Source organism: Podarcis tiliguerta (assembly GCF_965153285.1).
Source record: "Podarcis tiliguerta genome assembly, chromosome: 1".
Classification (NCBI taxonomy): domain Eukaryota; kingdom Metazoa; phylum Chordata; class Lepidosauria; order Squamata; family Lacertidae; genus Podarcis; species Podarcis tiliguerta.
The window spans coordinates 73,997,408-74,015,400 of NC_139534.1; the positions used below are offsets into that span (position 1 = coordinate 73,997,408).

Genomic DNA, 17,993 nt, shown 5'->3' on the forward strand with positions numbered 1-17,993 from the left:
TAATGTGATGTTCACCATGGGATGTTGAATTCCACTGTTTGCCTCCGCTATCAGCATTAAGGTTAACTTGCTTAAGATTGATTTCATAACCACTTTTTATGTGTTGAAATGAAATAAATTCATTTTTCCAGTGGACCTTTCAGAGCATATGGGCTTATGAATAGTTCAAGTTATGTAGGTTTTAGCTCAACAATCTAGGTTTTCCTCAATTTCAACACTTCTTAGCATGTTGTCATAATATTGGGTTTGTTTTGAGCCATTCACAATTATGCTTTTTTCAGTTCACATGCGTCTTCTGCTTGTTTCACATAGTTGAGCAGATTTGCCCTGAACTTGAGCTTCGCTAACTGTCAGAAAAGTCACGAAGTGGTTCGGCTTCTGCTGCTGGAGCATCACTATAATATGGTTGTCAAGCAAGCCACCCAGAGCACCTTTTGTTATAGTCCTATAAATAGCCTAAGTCAATAAAGTGCCAAGACTATCCCTTTAATCTTTCGTTTAATCTTTGAGGAGATTGGTCAGTCATTCTACTTTAGGGTAGAAAATATTAATTGTTTCTCTATGGGAAAAATGTACAGTCAATCCACTTAAATGTCAGCTGTAGTAAATGTGGTTTTCAAACTTTCCTTGAACTTCAGGCATGATATTTGTACAGCTGCAGAGCTCATGGGTGCTTATAATAGCTATGGAGGAGGGCCATTTCATCCATATGTTCTAGTAAGAGGTCACCATGTTATCCGGTGCAGAGAAAGGGACTCCCAGGAGGTTGGTAATCTGTTGAAATAGAAGGAAATGAAGCACGGAGCCCTTTGTGTGACTCTAAAGACATATCACCTGTGTGTGGCATTTTCATTTTCTGCTATGAACGAAGCAGTTTTGAATTGTTCTGCACTGCAAATCAGTTCAGTAAATAGGACACGTGTGTGTGTGTGTAACTGATCAGAAGAAACAAGCAATTAGAATAGCATACAAAAAAAAGAAGTCATGTTGTATTTCTGAGCTTGGAAGTTTGACTTGTCTTGTGGATGTCATTCTAACTGCTCTTTTCTCTTTTGACTGGAAATGGAGGTAGAAGGTATAAATGCTTCCCACAGTTGAAACAACCCTACTTATAAAAAAAGGCTTGTGGATGTGAAGGTTACCCTTCCTTCTGAACTTTGGCTTTACTTGGTAGCTTTCATCAGGCAAGGGGTGTGATGTGTTGGAGTGCTGTGGGCCTCAGTTCATATTCTGTTTCCTTAGGTAGAATCAATTGTATGCTACAGATTTCCAAGCCCTGTCTTATCAGAAATGTCTAGCCATAAGATATCTTGAGGTTGTATTGGACCTTCTGATGTCACACAGGTTCTTGCAAGCTTGGGTTAAGGCAGTTGACTGACTCACTAGAGAGAGGCACATAGGTCTGGAGCACACCTGTCAATATCTTTGGTAGGGGCCCAGGAGGAAATCAACAGAGTAAGAATAAATACATGAAGGAGTACAAGTAAGGAATAAAATGAAACTCTACTTGCTGTCCTCAACCCTAGCAAGAGTTTAGGTAGTCAACAGTGATGAGAATATACATGGTGCAACCAAAGTTATGCTTTGTAACATTGTGTAATATGAAATGTGTCTTCTGCTTGGTGTGAATATGTTGGTTGATCTGCTTCAGGAAAAATGTTGTCTTTCCCTTAGCAGGGGAAATCAGTTTTGTGCTGCTACCAATAGTTGTCTCTGGTCTTCATGTTCACATTGAAACTTTTTAGGCAAGTAAGAGGAGAAAGAAATCACATTTTTTAATAAACACTACTGTCGTTCATGTTCTCTCTCTCTCTCTCTCTCTCTCTCTCTCTCTCTCTCTCTCTCGTGTGTGTGTTTAGGTAGTCTTACCTTGGTTTAGTTGATGATATTGTTCAGATGGATAGCAGAACTACTCTCTTATTCTGGTGATTCATATTACATAGTTCTTCCTTGGTATTTGTAGATAGTATCCAACAAATTATTTGAGGTGTGTCCAAGGGAATGCATAGTAGAATGTTTTACTTTTTTCTCACTTAGACAGCAGCCTACCATGCTATATCACAAGCAGCTTTTGGAAGGTTCTCCCAGTTTCAGAATTGGCTTGCTATGTCGCATGGAAGACTACTGTTTTGAAAAACCCAAATTAAAGACTGAAAAGAGTGCTGCTTCAACTATATAGTTGCTCCTACTTCTGTATAATTATGCAAATTAAGAAAACCATACTGGTATTTACCTCCTCCCCCAATGCTATTTGGAGTGCAGAATTTGGCATTCTTTGTTCTTTTTTATTCTGGCAATAATGTCTGTAGCCCCTTGGGAATACATTTTAATAATATATTAATATAATAAAAATAACTTTTGTTAAATAGAAATACATTTAAACTCTGATTTTATGCAGTTAGTGTTCTATATCAACACTTTAGCCAAAATCTACATCGTTATCGTGGTGTGCGACAGTTTTGATTCATGTGTTGTGACTTCCATATTCAAATATTAAAACAACTTGTGCCAATTAATTTTCCAGCAAATGATGGCAAATAGGTTTATTTGTGTGTTGGATTACGAACATTTTTAAGATGGGGGGGCCTTGATCAGTTCTTTCTAAAATGCTGGAAATAGTGGTAATGTAATTTTACAGTGATGATTAGTGTAATTCAACTCACTAATAACTTAATAGATATCATCAGCCAGACAAGGCAGATGTGCTTAGTTTGAGTGTTGAATGCCTAAGACATGCAGAAGTGAATGTCCAATAAAATATCATGCACACTAAATTACAAAAATAAAATAAAAATCATATGGGGAAAAGTAAGAGGGTCTTATTCATATGAATTCTAACCAATCAGCAGAGAATATAAGGTTATAATGCTATACACACTCACCTGGGAGTAATCCCTGCTAAGCACAGGGATATTTAATTACCAAGTACACAAGTATAGGATCAGGCTACACTTCTTTGCTTAGAGGATGTCTGCTGTTCTAGCATTATAGCAGTTAATAAAGACCTGAGCAGGTAAGGGATTCAGTTTACATATTTTGCCAGCTGTTTGAAGGCAGACTAAAATTGCTTCTTTGTATGACAACTCTTTCATTCAGTCAGCATAATGAATAAAATGTAGTAACCTTTTTGTAAAAGAAGGTGTAAGGGAGCTTGATAGAGGTTTATAAAATCAGGCATGGTGTGGAGGAAGTGGATAAAAAGATGTTTGCTTTCCTCCCCTCTCATGTCATAATACTGAAACAAATGAAGCTTGCTATTTCTCCCCCTCTTCCTTATTACATATATTTCTTTTGAATACACTGCTGAATTGGATCTCTGGGCTGTACTGGTTTCTGAACACACTCATGGGCTAGTTGTCCTCCCATGCGGCTTAGACTGCTAGAGCATCTTAGTTGTTGAGATGCCTGGGAGAGGAAGGAGAGGAGATGGGTTGAAGTTGCTAAGCAGGAGACTTTGAATTTAGCTGGCTGTTTCCCTACTTCCAAGGAGACCACTGTAAGGTAGTGGGAATCCTGTGCCCATTGCCCTCGGTAACACATGAGTGGATGGCGGCAGCAGAGGGAACGAGGAATAGGACAGGACCTTGGTGCTACTAAGCTAAGCTGCAAAGGTGGTGTTGGAGCAGGGCCTCTGTCTCCATGAATTTGTCTAGTCCTCTTTTAAAGCCATCCAAGTTGGTGACTATTACTGCCTCTTGTATTTATCTAGGCACTGTGCAAATAAATACAGTAGGAGATAAGAGATGACAGGTGAGAACTAAGAGGCATGGAGGGGGAATATGAAATAAAAAGTCTTCTCTACTTCTGCTTAGACTCTCTGGACGTGGCAAATTCTGCCTAAAATGGGGAGGCTGAGTCTCACTCAGAGAGCCAAAGTCTGTACTTAACTTGAGGAACTATGGCACTCCTTACCACAAGGAAATAATTGTGGTGTAGAATTCAGCCATTTTTTAAGGAGGGGTTAAAATGATGACATTAATTGCTTTCCATTTTGTGTCTGGCTCCATCCTTACACCACCCTTTTGTGAATACTGGGCCTCAGTAACTTTCTGTCCTTTCAAGTGGGACCTGAGGGCAGAAAGTCTTTAAAATTCCCTGAAATGTAGAATTTGTGCCACAGAATGTGCAAAATAACCATAAACTTTCTGATGATGATTTCTAGCCATGGTGGCTTTAGCATCAGAGGCAGTGTTCCTCTGTAGGGAAACTTTAACACTGAGAGAATTTCAAATGTGAAAATGTTTTATTTAAAGTGTTTGGTGTGTGTGGCAGGCAGTTTACTTCTAACCTAAGCCTGTGATTTACAGTGTATAGGGGGTTCTTCAGTTGGCCATCTTCCAGGAAGCAGCTAGGCTGACACATTTATTAAAGAGGTAACTGTACAACTTCCACCATTATGATATTTTGCAGTAGAATTCAGTTTTTGTATGGATCAGTAGAATCCAAAAAGAGAAATCTGTCATAGGTCCCTTAGTGGGACTTCCTATTTAAATTCATTGGTCTTCCGATAGAGTCCAGTGAGATGCTGAAATGCCTTAAGATTAGATGGTTCTGAGGGAATAGAATAATACGGCAGTAACAGCACTCTAAACAGTGTTGTCAAAGCTCATGAGCAGGGCCGGCCCATTCATGAGGCAGACTGGGGCAGCCACCGTAAGCACCTCCATGGGCATCTCCCCACCGCCACTGCTGTTTAACCTTTGGTGGCAAAACTAGATGGGCTGCCCCTGCTCAGAAGAGTCTGCAGCTGAAAAGGTAGCAAGTGTGCTTCTGAGATCTGAGAGAGTATTCTGGCACCAAGCAGCTGTTCAACAGGAAGGTGCAAAGACAACCAAGTTAAAATCACTGAAGGCTAAAGCTAGGTACAGAGGCTTTACCTGCAGTTTTCCAAGACAGCTGAATCCGGATTGTCAGTTGGTGGTGGTTGTCTTCACAAATGTAATGAGTCCCTGATCAGAAACAAAACTTCAAATAGAACCTAGATGAAGCATGTAAATTAATTGGGATAAATGACAAAATGAAGACTTACGGTGAAGTTATCTGTGCAGCCTGTGAGTTAAGGAGAAGGAAAAGAGCAAATGCCTTTTGGTTTAGATTAGGAAAAAGAATTAGAGCAAGTAAGCAGCCTTATCTTCAAAGTAACTGTTATGTCATAAATAACTGCCCAAGCATCATTTCACATCTTTCCTTGTAATAGTATTGCATTACAAACAAGTTTACTATGTTATAATATATTTGCTTGACTTTTGCATATGCTTCTTGTGGTCGTTCATCTCAAGTGTGGACCCAGCTACGGTGCATGGTAAAAGATGAATATAGTGGTACCTCTGGTTACAAACTTAATTCGTTCCGGAGGTCCATTCTTAACCTGAAACTGTTCTTAACCTGAGATGCCACTTTAGCTAATGGCGCCTCCCGCTGCTGCTGCGCCACCGCTACGTGATTTCTGTTCTCATCCTGAGATAAAGTTCTTAACCCGAGCTACTACTTCCGGGTTAGCGGAGTCTCTAATCCAAGGTGTTTGTAACCCGAGGTTCCACCGTAAAGGAATTACTTGGAATTACTTTTAATTGCCTTCCACACCCATCTCAAGGCGATGTACAAAATAAAATAAAAGCAACTTTTAAAACAGTTAAAGACAACACAGATAAACTTTAAAACAATACAATGTAGACATGTATAGCAAATACCTATTTATCCAGCTCAGAAAGCTTGTTGGGACAAAAATGCTTTAAATTGTTTCCAGAAAATGCAGGATGTGGGCACCTGTCATATCTTGACAGGAATGCTTTCCCACAGAACAGGGACAGCCACATAAAAAGCTCTGCTCCAAATTACTGTGGAGCGGCCTTCTGAGATCTTTAGAACTGTAACTCACAGCCGTTCCAGTAAGCATGGGCAATCGCCAGGGATGCTGGGAGTTGTAGTCCAACAACACTAGGAGGACACCACATTGGTTATCCCCGATCAAAGGAAAAAAGGAGAAACACCCCCATCCGTACAGTTGAAAGGCCTTTTCTCCCCAGAAATCCAGTGGATTGGAACCACTCACAGGGTTTGTGATGTGTGAGCCTGTTCCATCCTGATTGTCATGTGCACCATCTGTGTTTTCATGCTTGTTCCAACTTTTCTACAAGAAAACACATATCTAGGCTAAAAGTCAGTATTCTAAAGTATCACAAACTTTGTATTACAAATTAATAAATAAAGCAAGTACCCCTCTGACTGGAAAAATATACACTTCAAATTCATAGACTCCAGCATCCACGTCTCAGATATCCAGAAGACTAAACATCTAGAACAGAGCTTTCCAAACTTTTCCTGTTAGTGACACACTTTTTAGACACGCATCATTTCACGACACAGTAATTCAGTTTTACTGGCAAACCGGAGGTTAAACTAACCTCTTTCCAGTCCCGGGAGGAATGCAGGGGAGCATTCACGCAACACACCTACACACTGCAACTGATACACTAACATGTCGTGACACACAGTTCGGAAAGCTCTGATCTAGAGATTTAGCAATGACTGCCGCTATCACTAGCTCAGTGTATGCTCTGCCCTGTTGGTTGCACTGTATGCAGTATAATAAGAACAACTAAAAAGAAAAGTTAAAGCAAATGAATTGAAAAACAACCTTTATGGTGTTGGTGCTGACCTTTAAGCCCTAAAGGGCCTCGGTCCAGTATACCTGAAGGAGCGTCTCCACCCCCATCGTTCTAACCGGACACTGAGGTCCAGCACCGAGAGCCTTCTGGCGGTTCCCTCACTGCGAGAAGCCAAGTTACAGGGAGCCAGGCAGAGGGCCTTCTCGGTAGTGGCGCCCTCCCTGTGGAATGCCCTCTCACCAGATGTAAAAGAGAACAACTACCAGACTTTTAGAAGACATCTGAAGACAGCCCTGTTTAGAGATGCTTTTAATGTTTGATGTATCACAGTATTTTAATATTCTTTTGGAAGCCGCCCAGAGTGGCTGGGGAGGCCCAGCCAGATGGGTGGGGTATAAATAATAAATTATTATTATTATTATTATTATTATTATTATTATTATTAAACCAGATTTATAAATTAAATGGCAGGGGTGAGGAATCAGCTTGAGGGTTGCATTTTTCTGTGCCAATTTCCAGGGGCCGCATATCAGTAGTCAGGGGGACCAGAGGAAAAGGTGGATAAAGTGGTGAAAATAAATGTTAGCTTGGTGCAGTAGGCTAGTTTCTGTATACACTCATCCAACCCTCTCTGCATTAATCAAATTGAAATCAATGGGACAAGTTAGTCATCACTAAGTTAACTTGCATTGATTGTGATGGTTTACCACTTTAAAAGCACCTACAATTTTCTACACACTGTTTATAGGTTAAAGCAGCATAAAAATGTAATAGGCATGGTACAAGGACAAAAAAAGAACGGGTAGGGAACAGAATATATAATAACCGTTTTCAATTTCTAAGTGCAGTAAGACTTATTTTGTACAAACATCCCTATTGTATTTTTCTCGGTGGCATTATTTAATCTGCACTAGCATCTTCAGATCTTAGCCGAGGCATTAAAGCAAACAAGGAAGCAACCAATTTGGCCGAAAATGATCTGTTGTTCGTGTTGGCAGCCAGGAATAACCAGGTGTTTGGCATTTTCTTATCGCTTTCCTAAATAAAACATCTAGTGTTACAAGCATCAGCAGTTGACAGGAATTGGACCATATAACAACAGACTTACTACTAAATAAATGTTTGAAGAGAACACATGAAAGATAAATGGGATAACTCCATCTCAAAGCTGTTTCTGTGATGGTTACTTGGGTGTGGTGGAGAGTCCTTTTTTCTTCTTGTTCATAAATACACACACATACATGTACAATAGCTCTTTTCAGCGAGAATTGAAAACCAAGGTTTTCTGCTTCACATACTAGTTGCGCTGAACCTTTGGCTCCTCCTTGTTTGTGTCTGTCAGGAGGAGATCCACTTTGGGTTTTCAACTAACAACAGTTCATTGTGAGGTCCAGACTTGAGGAACTTTGGTTTGTTTAATGGTTAAAACAGTATCTGGATCTATAGTAGATATTTACGAAGTTTGGAATTTGCTGGTCTATAGAACGGAGATTTAAAAAACCCATAATCTTCAAATAAACAGAGAGAGCTGTGTATGGAGAGAGCAGTTGCTTCTAAGCATGCAGAAAAAAGACAAACAGATTGCAGTAAGGGATTTGAAATTTTCTGTTAGAATTAGACTGACACATCTAATGTAACTTTTGCAGAGTCGCCTTCACTTTTTTTTTAAGAGGCAGCACCTGTTTGGCACAAAATTTCCCACCTTCACGCAGAATTGACATGAGTAACTTGGCTGGACACCTTTATCCTACTGCTCAAAACCCTTTTAAGAGTGGATCCTTGGCCCCAATAGTTGAAGGCTGTGTTATCTAGAGTGGAATAGAAATGTGGTAGTAGGCTACAATTCATAATGTGGTAGTTGTGGCTTGACACTTGTAGTTTAAATGGTACTTATAAACACAGACTCTGAGAACTCCACGCACAATGGTTACTTAAAAACACACGAGTTGAGTGAGTGCTAGTGAAAGGAAATGTGGTACAATTGAATGCAGAGCACGCCGGTTGCTTGATGAATGTTTTGATGTCCTGATGATTTAATGCATTAGACACTTAGAAATATGCTGTATTTTTGTAGCCTATTATTATTACTGCAATCTTTTCCAGACGGCTGGCTGGCAATGACCTCGCTTTTATTCATCCGAAGGCCTTGTCTGGGTTGAAGGAGCTCAAAGTTCTGTAAGTAATCAAATTTCAGAGCTTCATGGGGTAATTCTTTACTTCTTTCTTGTCCAGTCAGCATATTCACTGACGGAATGAGCGGAATTGTGTATTTTGTTCTAGGATTTTTTTTGGGACAGTGCAGAGGCAGTAACAGGAAAAGTTCTATTGCCTTGTCACTTTTTAAACAATTCCAGTGGAGAATTAAACTGTGGGTGGCTGGTTGCAACTTTGTTTAAGTGTTTATTGCTTCATTTAATTGGGGGTCAGTGTGTGGTTCTGAGGGCCATGCACACATGCATAGAGCACTATGGCGTTAGCTTGAATTAGAACTACGTGGGAGCAGCTCTGTATAAAGTTGTTTGGGTGAAGCAGCTTGCAATGAAGTTGCTATCTTTTCCTTTTAACCAAAATGTCAAGTCCCACCACCACGACTGTAATGGCAAGCTGAACATCACCACAATTGTGTAGGGACTTCATCACCAAGTCCTTTTTGCATAGGTTTAGTCTCCATAGGTTTAGTCTCAGTTGTTCACCATGAATGAAGCCTCAGAATTTAACGTGTGACAGGGAATCCTGTTTGCATGTCTCAGAGCTTCTGATTATACTCCAGGCATAGATGTTTTGAGGTGAAGAAACACTAATCAGTAGACTAAAGGATGTGTTTCTGAAGTCATTTTCTGGTGGCTTACTGGACCTCGTCTCTCTTGTCTATCTCCCTTGTATGATCTCAAGAGAATATGGATTTTTTTCCTCACTAGGCACAGGGCTCAGGCAACCGTATTTTTCACTCTATAAGACGCACCAGACCATAAGACGCACCTAGTTTTTGGAGGAGGAAAACAAGAAAAAAAATATATTCTGAATCTCAGAAGCCAGAACAACAAGAGGGATAGCTGTGCCGTGAAAGCAGCAATCCCTCTTGCTGTTCTGGCTTCTGGGATAGCTGTGCAGCCTGCATTTGCTCCATAAGACGCACACACATTTCCCCTTGCTTTTTAGGAGGGAAAAAGTGAGTCTTATAGAGCAAAAAATACAGTATATTGAACTGTCATTTAGTTCAGAATTCCAGCATGAGGGGAAGGAACATAGACAAGAAGTACATTGGTAACAAACTGTACTGAATTTGTGAATGTCAGTTGAGAGACTTGTCCAATCTGTTTATCCTGTTCATGTTCTCCTCCCCCCCCTTTTTCTTTTTACAGCACTCTACAGAACAATCAGTTGAAAACCGTTCCCAATGAGGCAATCAGGGGACTCAGCGGACTACAGTCCTTGTAAGTTTCCTTGAGAATTCCCTGCTCCTGCATCTGTTTTCTTTCCTATTTTCATCTCTCTCTGAACATACCTTGCATTCTGGAAGCTGGAAGCAGCTCATACAGCTCTGTACATGAATAACTCTTAAGTATTCTAAATGCATTTGGAAGGGTATTGCTCATGCTGTTTGCAAATGCAAAACTTTCTAGAACAATCAGAAAACTTCACAGTGAGTGAAAGGGGTTTTTAAATGTAATTGTTACAGGTACTTTGAGCTCATGTGGGATGCATGATCATAATCAATTGGGGTTTATTTTCTAATGAGCAGGCAAATATATCTTTACAACTACTACAGCCCTGGAGTGGAAAAGGGCTGAAAGTATTGTGTTTGTGTACTCCTGGTGTGTGAGAGTGTATGGATATATGAGTGTGTGACTGTGTTTGTGTGAGGGAGAGAGTGTTGTGTGCCTGCATGTCTGGTGCATGTGTTTGTGACAGTGATGTGTGTAGTTTTTGCTTCACCCATCACTGGAATGCAGACTGTCAGGAGACTGACCAAGTTCAAATTATTATCAGTGCTACTACTACTACTACTACTACTACTACTGCCCTGGACCATCAGTTCCCAGGGCGGTTTACAAAACTTTAAAATTCAGATTTAAAAACCAATAAAACAAATTTCCCTGCATCTGGCTGAAATAGGCCCCACCCTTGATCTAGTGTGAAGATATTAAACATTTTTTCCATAGCACTTCAGTCTCAGCCCAGTTCTGAGTCTTTGGAAGGGGAATTTTCTCAAGTGCAATTCCTTTGTAATCCTACTGGGTCATTATTAAAGCACAGGACAAAAACACAAAAAATGTCATTGAAAATGTATGGATTTGGCTTGAGAGAGAAAAATAATTCATGTTAATCCTTTTGACCTATAATTCAAGTCCACCAGCACATTTGTTGATTCAGAATGGTCTAAGGAAGTTCAGAAATGCTTTCAGGTCTGCAAGCTGTTCTGCAAAAGAAATTCATTTGTATTCAACGATGTAACAGTCTCCAGTCACCCGCCACCAACAGAATGGCTACCATAGTTTAGGGCTTCCTTTATTGACAGAATTATGCTTCAGCTGCAAAGGCAAGTTTCTGGGTATATGTTCTTTAGAATTTTATGCAATTTGTTGTGGCTAACATACTTTTGTCTTTGATTTCTGACTATAGAATGCATTGAAATTGTCCTAAAATCAACTAGTTAAAATCCACACAGCAGATTATGTTATTGGAAGAAGTTGCCTTCAAGGCAAGGGTGTTCAACATTTTCAAGCAAAAACTGAGAATACCTTATGGTATACTATTGCAATTGTATCTTGGTGCACAGCTGGTAAACACCAAAGGCTCTTGCTGTACAGTAGATCTGAAAGAAAAAGATAGGAACAAGGAAAGAGGTGGTTTCTGTTAAGGTGGAAGAAGGCTGTTAATGATTTTATATCCATTGGAAGTATTCTGAACAGACTTTGCCATGACGGACCAGCCTATCCAAACAATAGAGCAGTCGTGTCAGTGTGCTCCTGGTAGCTCTGCTCTGTCTGCAGTTAGGGTGGCTTGTTATCTGCAGCTACTGAACAGCCATCAAGAGCAGCTTCTCATAGAATGTACAGTGGTGCCTCGCAAGACGAAATTAATCCATTCCGCGAGTCTCTTCGTCTAGCGGTTTTTTCGTCTTGCGAAGCAACCCTATTAGTGGATTAGCGCTATTAGCGGTTTAGCGGCTATTGGCGGCTATTAAAGGCTTAAGGGATTAGCGGATTAGCTGCTAAAAGGCTATTAGCAGCTTAGCGCCTTAGAAAAAGGGGGTGGGGAGCATCTAGCGGGTTTTCCGTCTTGTGAGGCATTCGTCTTGCGGGGCACCACTGTATTATAGAAGTCTAGCCTCAAGTTTACAAAGGCATGAGGAGAAGTCTAGCCTCAAGTTTACAAAGGCATGGCTAGAGGAGATTCATTTTGGCAACAGATGTCTCATCAACTTGATTACTGTATACTGTGTGCTTGGAGGGTATTCAAATATTGTCAGTTGTGGAGCCTGTAAAGGTAAAGGGACTCCTGACCATTAGGTCCAGTCGTGGCCGACTCTGGGGTTGTGGCGCTCATCTCGCTTTATTGGCCGAGGGAGCCGGCGTACAGCTTCCGGGTCATGTGGCCAGCATGACTAAGCTGCTTCTGGTGAACCAGAGCAGCGCACGGGAACGCCATTTACCTTCCCGTTGGAGCGGTACCTATTTATCTACTTGCACTTTGATGTGCTTTCGAACTGCTAGGTTGGCAGGAGCAGGGACCAAGCAACGGGAGCTCACCCCGTCGCAGGGATTCGAACCGCTGACCTTCTGATCGGCAAGTCCTAGGCTCTGTGGTTTAACCCACAGGCCACCTGCGTCCTAGAGGACTTGCCTACAAAGAACTTTAAATGGTTTGATGCATATAGTAGTACTATAGCATTATTATAAACTGACTTTTTGGGTAAGGATTTGTTCCAGATAGAAATGTTTTGAAGGTATTTGAGGTGTGCAATGTTAAAGCAGATAACTCTTTTACATGTAGAACACTAGAAAATTGCTGGTCTCACTCTGTTCTCCCTCCCTCCTTTCCTTTGAAAAAGATTTACGTAGCTGTCATCTCAGTCCAAAATCTTCAAGTTTAAACTTTACTTAGCTGGTTGTCTGGCAGTATTCAAACTTCATAGGAAGGAAGCTTTAGGGGGATTTTTTCTTCGTGACAAAACGTATTTCACCACCTCAGAATTTCATGAGTATGGTTTGTGTATGTACTGTATTTTGGTAGCCCTTGATGTACTGAGGTTCAGGTTGTCTGAAAAAGACAGTTAACATTTCCATCCTATCTAAGCTTTTGTTAAAGAGTTTATCAGCTCTTAATATTGGCCCAATTGATGGCCAGTAAAAAATGAAAAATACAATAGCTGTTACTGGTCTGTCATGGCAAGGTATGTTCAGCATATAAAACACTGGTTATATCCCAGTGGATATAAAACCATTAACAACCTTCTTCTATTTAAACCGGAACTGCCTCTTTCCTTGTTCCTATCTCCTTCTTTCAGATCTATTATGGGGAGTGAGTTCTTGAAGGGTAGGGGACATAATAACAGCCTTCCTATATCATACAGAATAGACCCCCTGATAAAATGGTATCTGCAGGAAGCCCTCTCATGCAGAGCGCAGTGATCTATTGAGTATCTAAGGGGTGAGACAATATTTTAGGTATATTGGCCTTGCTAATTTCAGTGACAAGTGAATAAAAGTTTAATACATAACCCAAATGCCAAGAAAGGTTTTGTGGCCACTTTTAAAAGTGTAAAACTAAACGTGTGTATTCTGTGTTTGCGTACATGCACTTGGTCTCTTGTGACACAGTTGGTAACTCCAAGAAGGCCACAGAATTGATGTGTTTGCTTCATAAAGTCACTTCTCAACTGCCAGCTGTGGGAGTGCTAGCATTTATTAAATAGGCTGTATTGAGCTATGACAAGGTCTGCTATACCTAAAAGTAATACAGCTGGCATGCCATACCTACAAGTAATACAGCTGGGAAAGTGCTTGTTAACTCAAGAGTGGATTTGTTGTCCTTGCCATGATGCAATTTCTGTTGTATCCAGCCTTATCAGTGCTCCCCTCTTAAATCTAATAACTACTTTGCAGTCATTGGAGTGATTTCCTTGTGGTTTTTGAAGTAGCACTTAAAAAGAACAAAGTTCACTCCAGACGTCTGTTGTCCTGAAGCGGTTTTATCTCAAATGTACACTCTGAGATGACGGCTTGTGTCAATATCTCCTGTTTCACTGCTGGAATAATGCTATTAGATTTCCTGAGCCATGTAAATACTGTACCACAGCAGCAAAGCAAATGAAGAGAGTAATGAGAGATTAAATCGCAGGCCACAAGAGTGAACAGAACAATCTACTGAGAATAGAGAACACATACGTGATCTTAATGTACTCATTCCCCTCCATTGTACTCTATAACATCATTTACAACATCCTCCTAATTCTTTTGAGACAGAACTGGCAGGCTGTAGTGCTGCAGAAATGGAAATTGTGAAGTGTTATGCGTGCGTCATAATCTCATTCAGTTGTTGTGTTGTTTTAGTAGCTCTTGATTTTTATCTGCTGTTTTATATTTGCTGCTACTTGGTTTTGAGCAATAATACTTTAATATTTAAGTGTATTATTATTTGTTGTTGTTATATGCCTATATGCCAGTTTGGATACTGTTAGGGAACTGCCATCAGTGCCGGAGGGAGAGAGCAAAATCCAGAGGGATTCCGGAGAGCGTCCCGGGATTGGGAGAGGCAGCCCATCTTCTGCGGAAGAGAATCAGCGTAGCAACAGTGGAGAAGGGGGGCAGATGGGGGAAGCGGCGAGGCGGTCCCATGACTCCTTGCCGGGAACCAGCGGGGAGAGTAGAGGTCCTCCGCTGCCTATGCCCTCCTTGCGCAGAAGGCTTTCACGCAGAGAGAGTAGGAGGAGACTAGGTGTCAAAGAGCTTCTTTGCTGGAAGAAGTTTAAGAAATGCCCACTGACGGATTCTGCCAGCGATTGAGTCAGCCACGGGTGAGTGGCTGTCCAGACAGAAAAGGTTCACTTAGGCAACCCAGCCAGGTGTTTGCACTGGCTTACGCACAAGCAACCCCTAGAACCATTACAGATACTCAAGTCCACAAGCCACTCATAAATTAGTATATTCCTATTGCTTCCTTTACTGCTTCAGAAAAACATCTTGCCAGTTGCTGCTGTTGTAACCTTCAGTGAACTTTCCTGATGTGTCATTCCCTGCTTTCTCCTTGCTGGCACGTGCTCTGGGGCGGGAGGAGCAGACTACTACCGCAAGCTCCTAAATCTCAGTATCGGTGGTTACTAGCAATGATAACTATGTTCTACCTCCCTTGTCTGAGTCAGTTTGCCTCTGAATAACAGCTGTTGGGAATCACAAGTGGAGGAGAGCACAGATATCCTCAGGTCTTGCCTACAAGATTCCTATAGGCATGTGGTTGGCCAACATAGGAACAGAATGCTGGACTGGGTAGCCTTTGGTCTGATCCAGCAGGATTCTTCTTATGTTCTCAGTACATTCAGGAATAATTTTAATGTTCTGTCTTCCATAAGAAATATATGATGCTTACTTTGTTCTTGCTCCACTGACCATTTTATGTGTTTGAACTAAAGTGTGAAATGAGACCTGATAAGTAAAAATAATAGTAATTAATATGAGTGTGTGCCCAGCAAGCATGAATTTATAGACCAGAATTTGAAATAGATTTCTTATAAGCAAATATCCAAATGGGAAAGCTGGAGCCTGGAGTACTTCTTATGAAAAGAAGAGGAATCTGTTTCCTCCTTAATGGATAACTAAAGCAGACATTTGTAAAACTGCTGCAACAGCAATGAGGAAATATTACTTGCTTGGTAACACTATATAGCAGGGACGAGGAACCCTTTTTGGTTTGATGGGCTTAGTCCTTATCAGGATCTCCCTTGCTGTCCAAATTTGTCAGGTGGGTGGCTCCACCCATCAGTTAACAGCACAATGATGTCAGCTACAAGATGTTTTGTAGTCCCAAAGACAATGTTGTTGCTAAAACGAATTGTGTCCCCCACCCTCCGTTTTAGAAGGTCTATGCAAGCCCCTTCCTGAAGCATTGAAGTATATGATGTAGGTGTGCCCAGTGTTGCACTGTTTGGGGGCTATTGTCTGTATCAGTTTTGTACTTGCAAAATCCTTCATATTTGCGGATGTGCATGTACTTTTAAACTATATCCCTATAGTATGGAGATTTACAACAGGACAGCGGAAGTGGATTTAGCAAGCCATTATGGTTGCTAAGATACTTTGAGCCTCGAAGGATAAACACCCACCATCTATTATGCAATGACATGAGGACCTCACTGTCATTGGAATTCATTTCCTATAAAGGGTCTGGAAACTTATGAGGAAGGGTTTATGAGGAATGGCCTTATGAGGAAGGGTTGAGGGAATTGGGCATGTTTAACCTGGAAAGGAGGAGAGTGAGAGGAGATATGATAGCCATATTCAGATATCTAAAGGCCTGTCACCTGGAAGATGGAGCAAACTTTCTCCCCCTCCTACTCTGTAGGGTAGGACTCAAACCAATGAATTCAAGTTACAAGAAAGGAGATTCTGACTTAAAACATCAGGAAGAATTTTCTGACAGTAAGAGCTGTTCAACAGTGAAACAGACTCTCTTGGGAGGTGGTGGGCTCTCCATTGGTTTTTTTTTTAAGCAGAGGTGGATAGCCATCTGTCATAGATGCTTTAGCTGAGATTCTTTCATTTCAGGGGGTTGTACTAGATGACCGTCAGGGTTCATTCCAGCTATAATTATCTGATTCTATAATTCTATATGAATACTTATTTGGATATCTGGGTGACTCTTAACAACTTGCGTGTTGAATTTAAGATGGATGTAATGATTACTGCATCCTTAATGTGAGATGGCGGTGGTTTTTGTTTTTCTTTCTCCTTCACATCTTTATTTTTCTTTAGTTTATCAGAGCAGATTTAGTCAAAATATAGAACCTGCATTGCTAGCTCTGGAGATGTGCTAAACTACTTCAGCAAAGAAGCATGCTAAATACATTAGTTTTGTAAGATTTTTGTTGTTGTTGTTCTTTGGCATTACGCATCTCTTGTGTGCTGAGAAAATTTAAAAATAGAATTCCCCTAAAGTCAGTGTGGAGTTTTGCCTGCTTACACTGGGAAGAAGGGATGAGAGAGAAGAAGTGAAGCACCATTCACTCCTTCCTTTAAAATAGGGTAAATGCTAAGATGCTTTTCAGTCAGCTGTAATATAAGCTCATCCATATTAGCTCTTGCTAAGTACATAAGGGAAGCAGCTCTTTTTGTGTAGCACAATACATTGGGCTTTAAGGAACCATTCCGTAATAACATACTCATATTTTATCCGATTTTTTTAAAAAAATTGCTCACAATGGCTACTGCCTTCAAAATGAAGAATTCATGTGTCGTTGCTAAAATTGACCTGTTTGGGGAATAAAGTCCTTGATCCTTGAGAAGCAGTCACTACAGACCTCATCCATGCTACTAGACTAATACTGGTTTCATAACAGCTTTCTATCATGGCTTCCATAAACAATCCTGGAAATGGTACTTTGCTAAAGGATTGACTGCCTACAATTTAGCCATAGATGAGCAGTAATTTTGCTGACAAACTCAACAGGGTTTCACATAGGAGTCTTATCCATCCCTACCTGGAGATGCTAGTGGATGAACCTGGCACCTTTTGCTTGCAAAGGACATGCTTTATCACTGAGCTATAGCCTTTCCTCAGTGTTGTGAATTTCTTAGCTCTCTTTTTACTTTCTTGTGTGTTTCCATAATTTCTGGAATTATGAGATGGTCTTTCTCACCAAGATGACTTGTACCTGCCACAAGGACTAAAACTGCATAAAAGATGTATAGTAAAGATATTTTTATGGTACTGCTGTAACAATAAATATAAATTAGCATAATGAAGCCTATGCAATGCAAAGATAGAGCTTTCTCACTGAAATTATTTTCTGCTACCAGTTCAAGTTGTTTTTAGCAGAATATTACATGACAAAGTTCTAATATAGAAAATCGCTTTAAAAATTCTGTAAAGATACTATGACAACTACCTCATGTTCTTAAACCTAGAGCTACCTTGTTCTTCTATTCATTTTCAAATTATGTTGAGAGACTGGAGACACAGAGCTCAGGTCAGCTTCTGTTTACAGTGAAGAAGTGGTGAAATTATTACGAAAGGTGGCCTTGCTACTGCATAGACTTAAACGTAGTGCCCAGTGAATCAGTAAATAGTTGTGCAACTACCCATTTGTAAATTCTAGGTGTATGCTGTTCAGCTGTTTCTACTGAGCAAAGGCGTTAGCTGATAGATAACATGCACAATGTGCATAAC

At 40.6% G+C, this 17,993-nt stretch overlaps 1 protein-coding gene across 1 annotated transcript in view; it reads left to right on the forward strand.

The window, feature by feature from the left end:
* LGR4 (leucine rich repeat containing G protein-coupled receptor 4) overlaps window positions 1-17,993 on the forward strand; it is an 82,291-nt gene that overhangs the window by 45,334 nt on the left and 18,964 nt on the right. Inside the window, exons 3-4 of the mRNA XM_083428784.1 lie at window positions 8,712-8,783; window positions 9,971-10,042. Coding sequence (XP_083284910.1) covers window positions 8,712-8,783; window positions 9,971-10,042 — 144 coding nt within the window. The remainder of the gene's footprint in view (window positions 1-8,711; window positions 8,784-9,970; window positions 10,043-17,993) is intronic.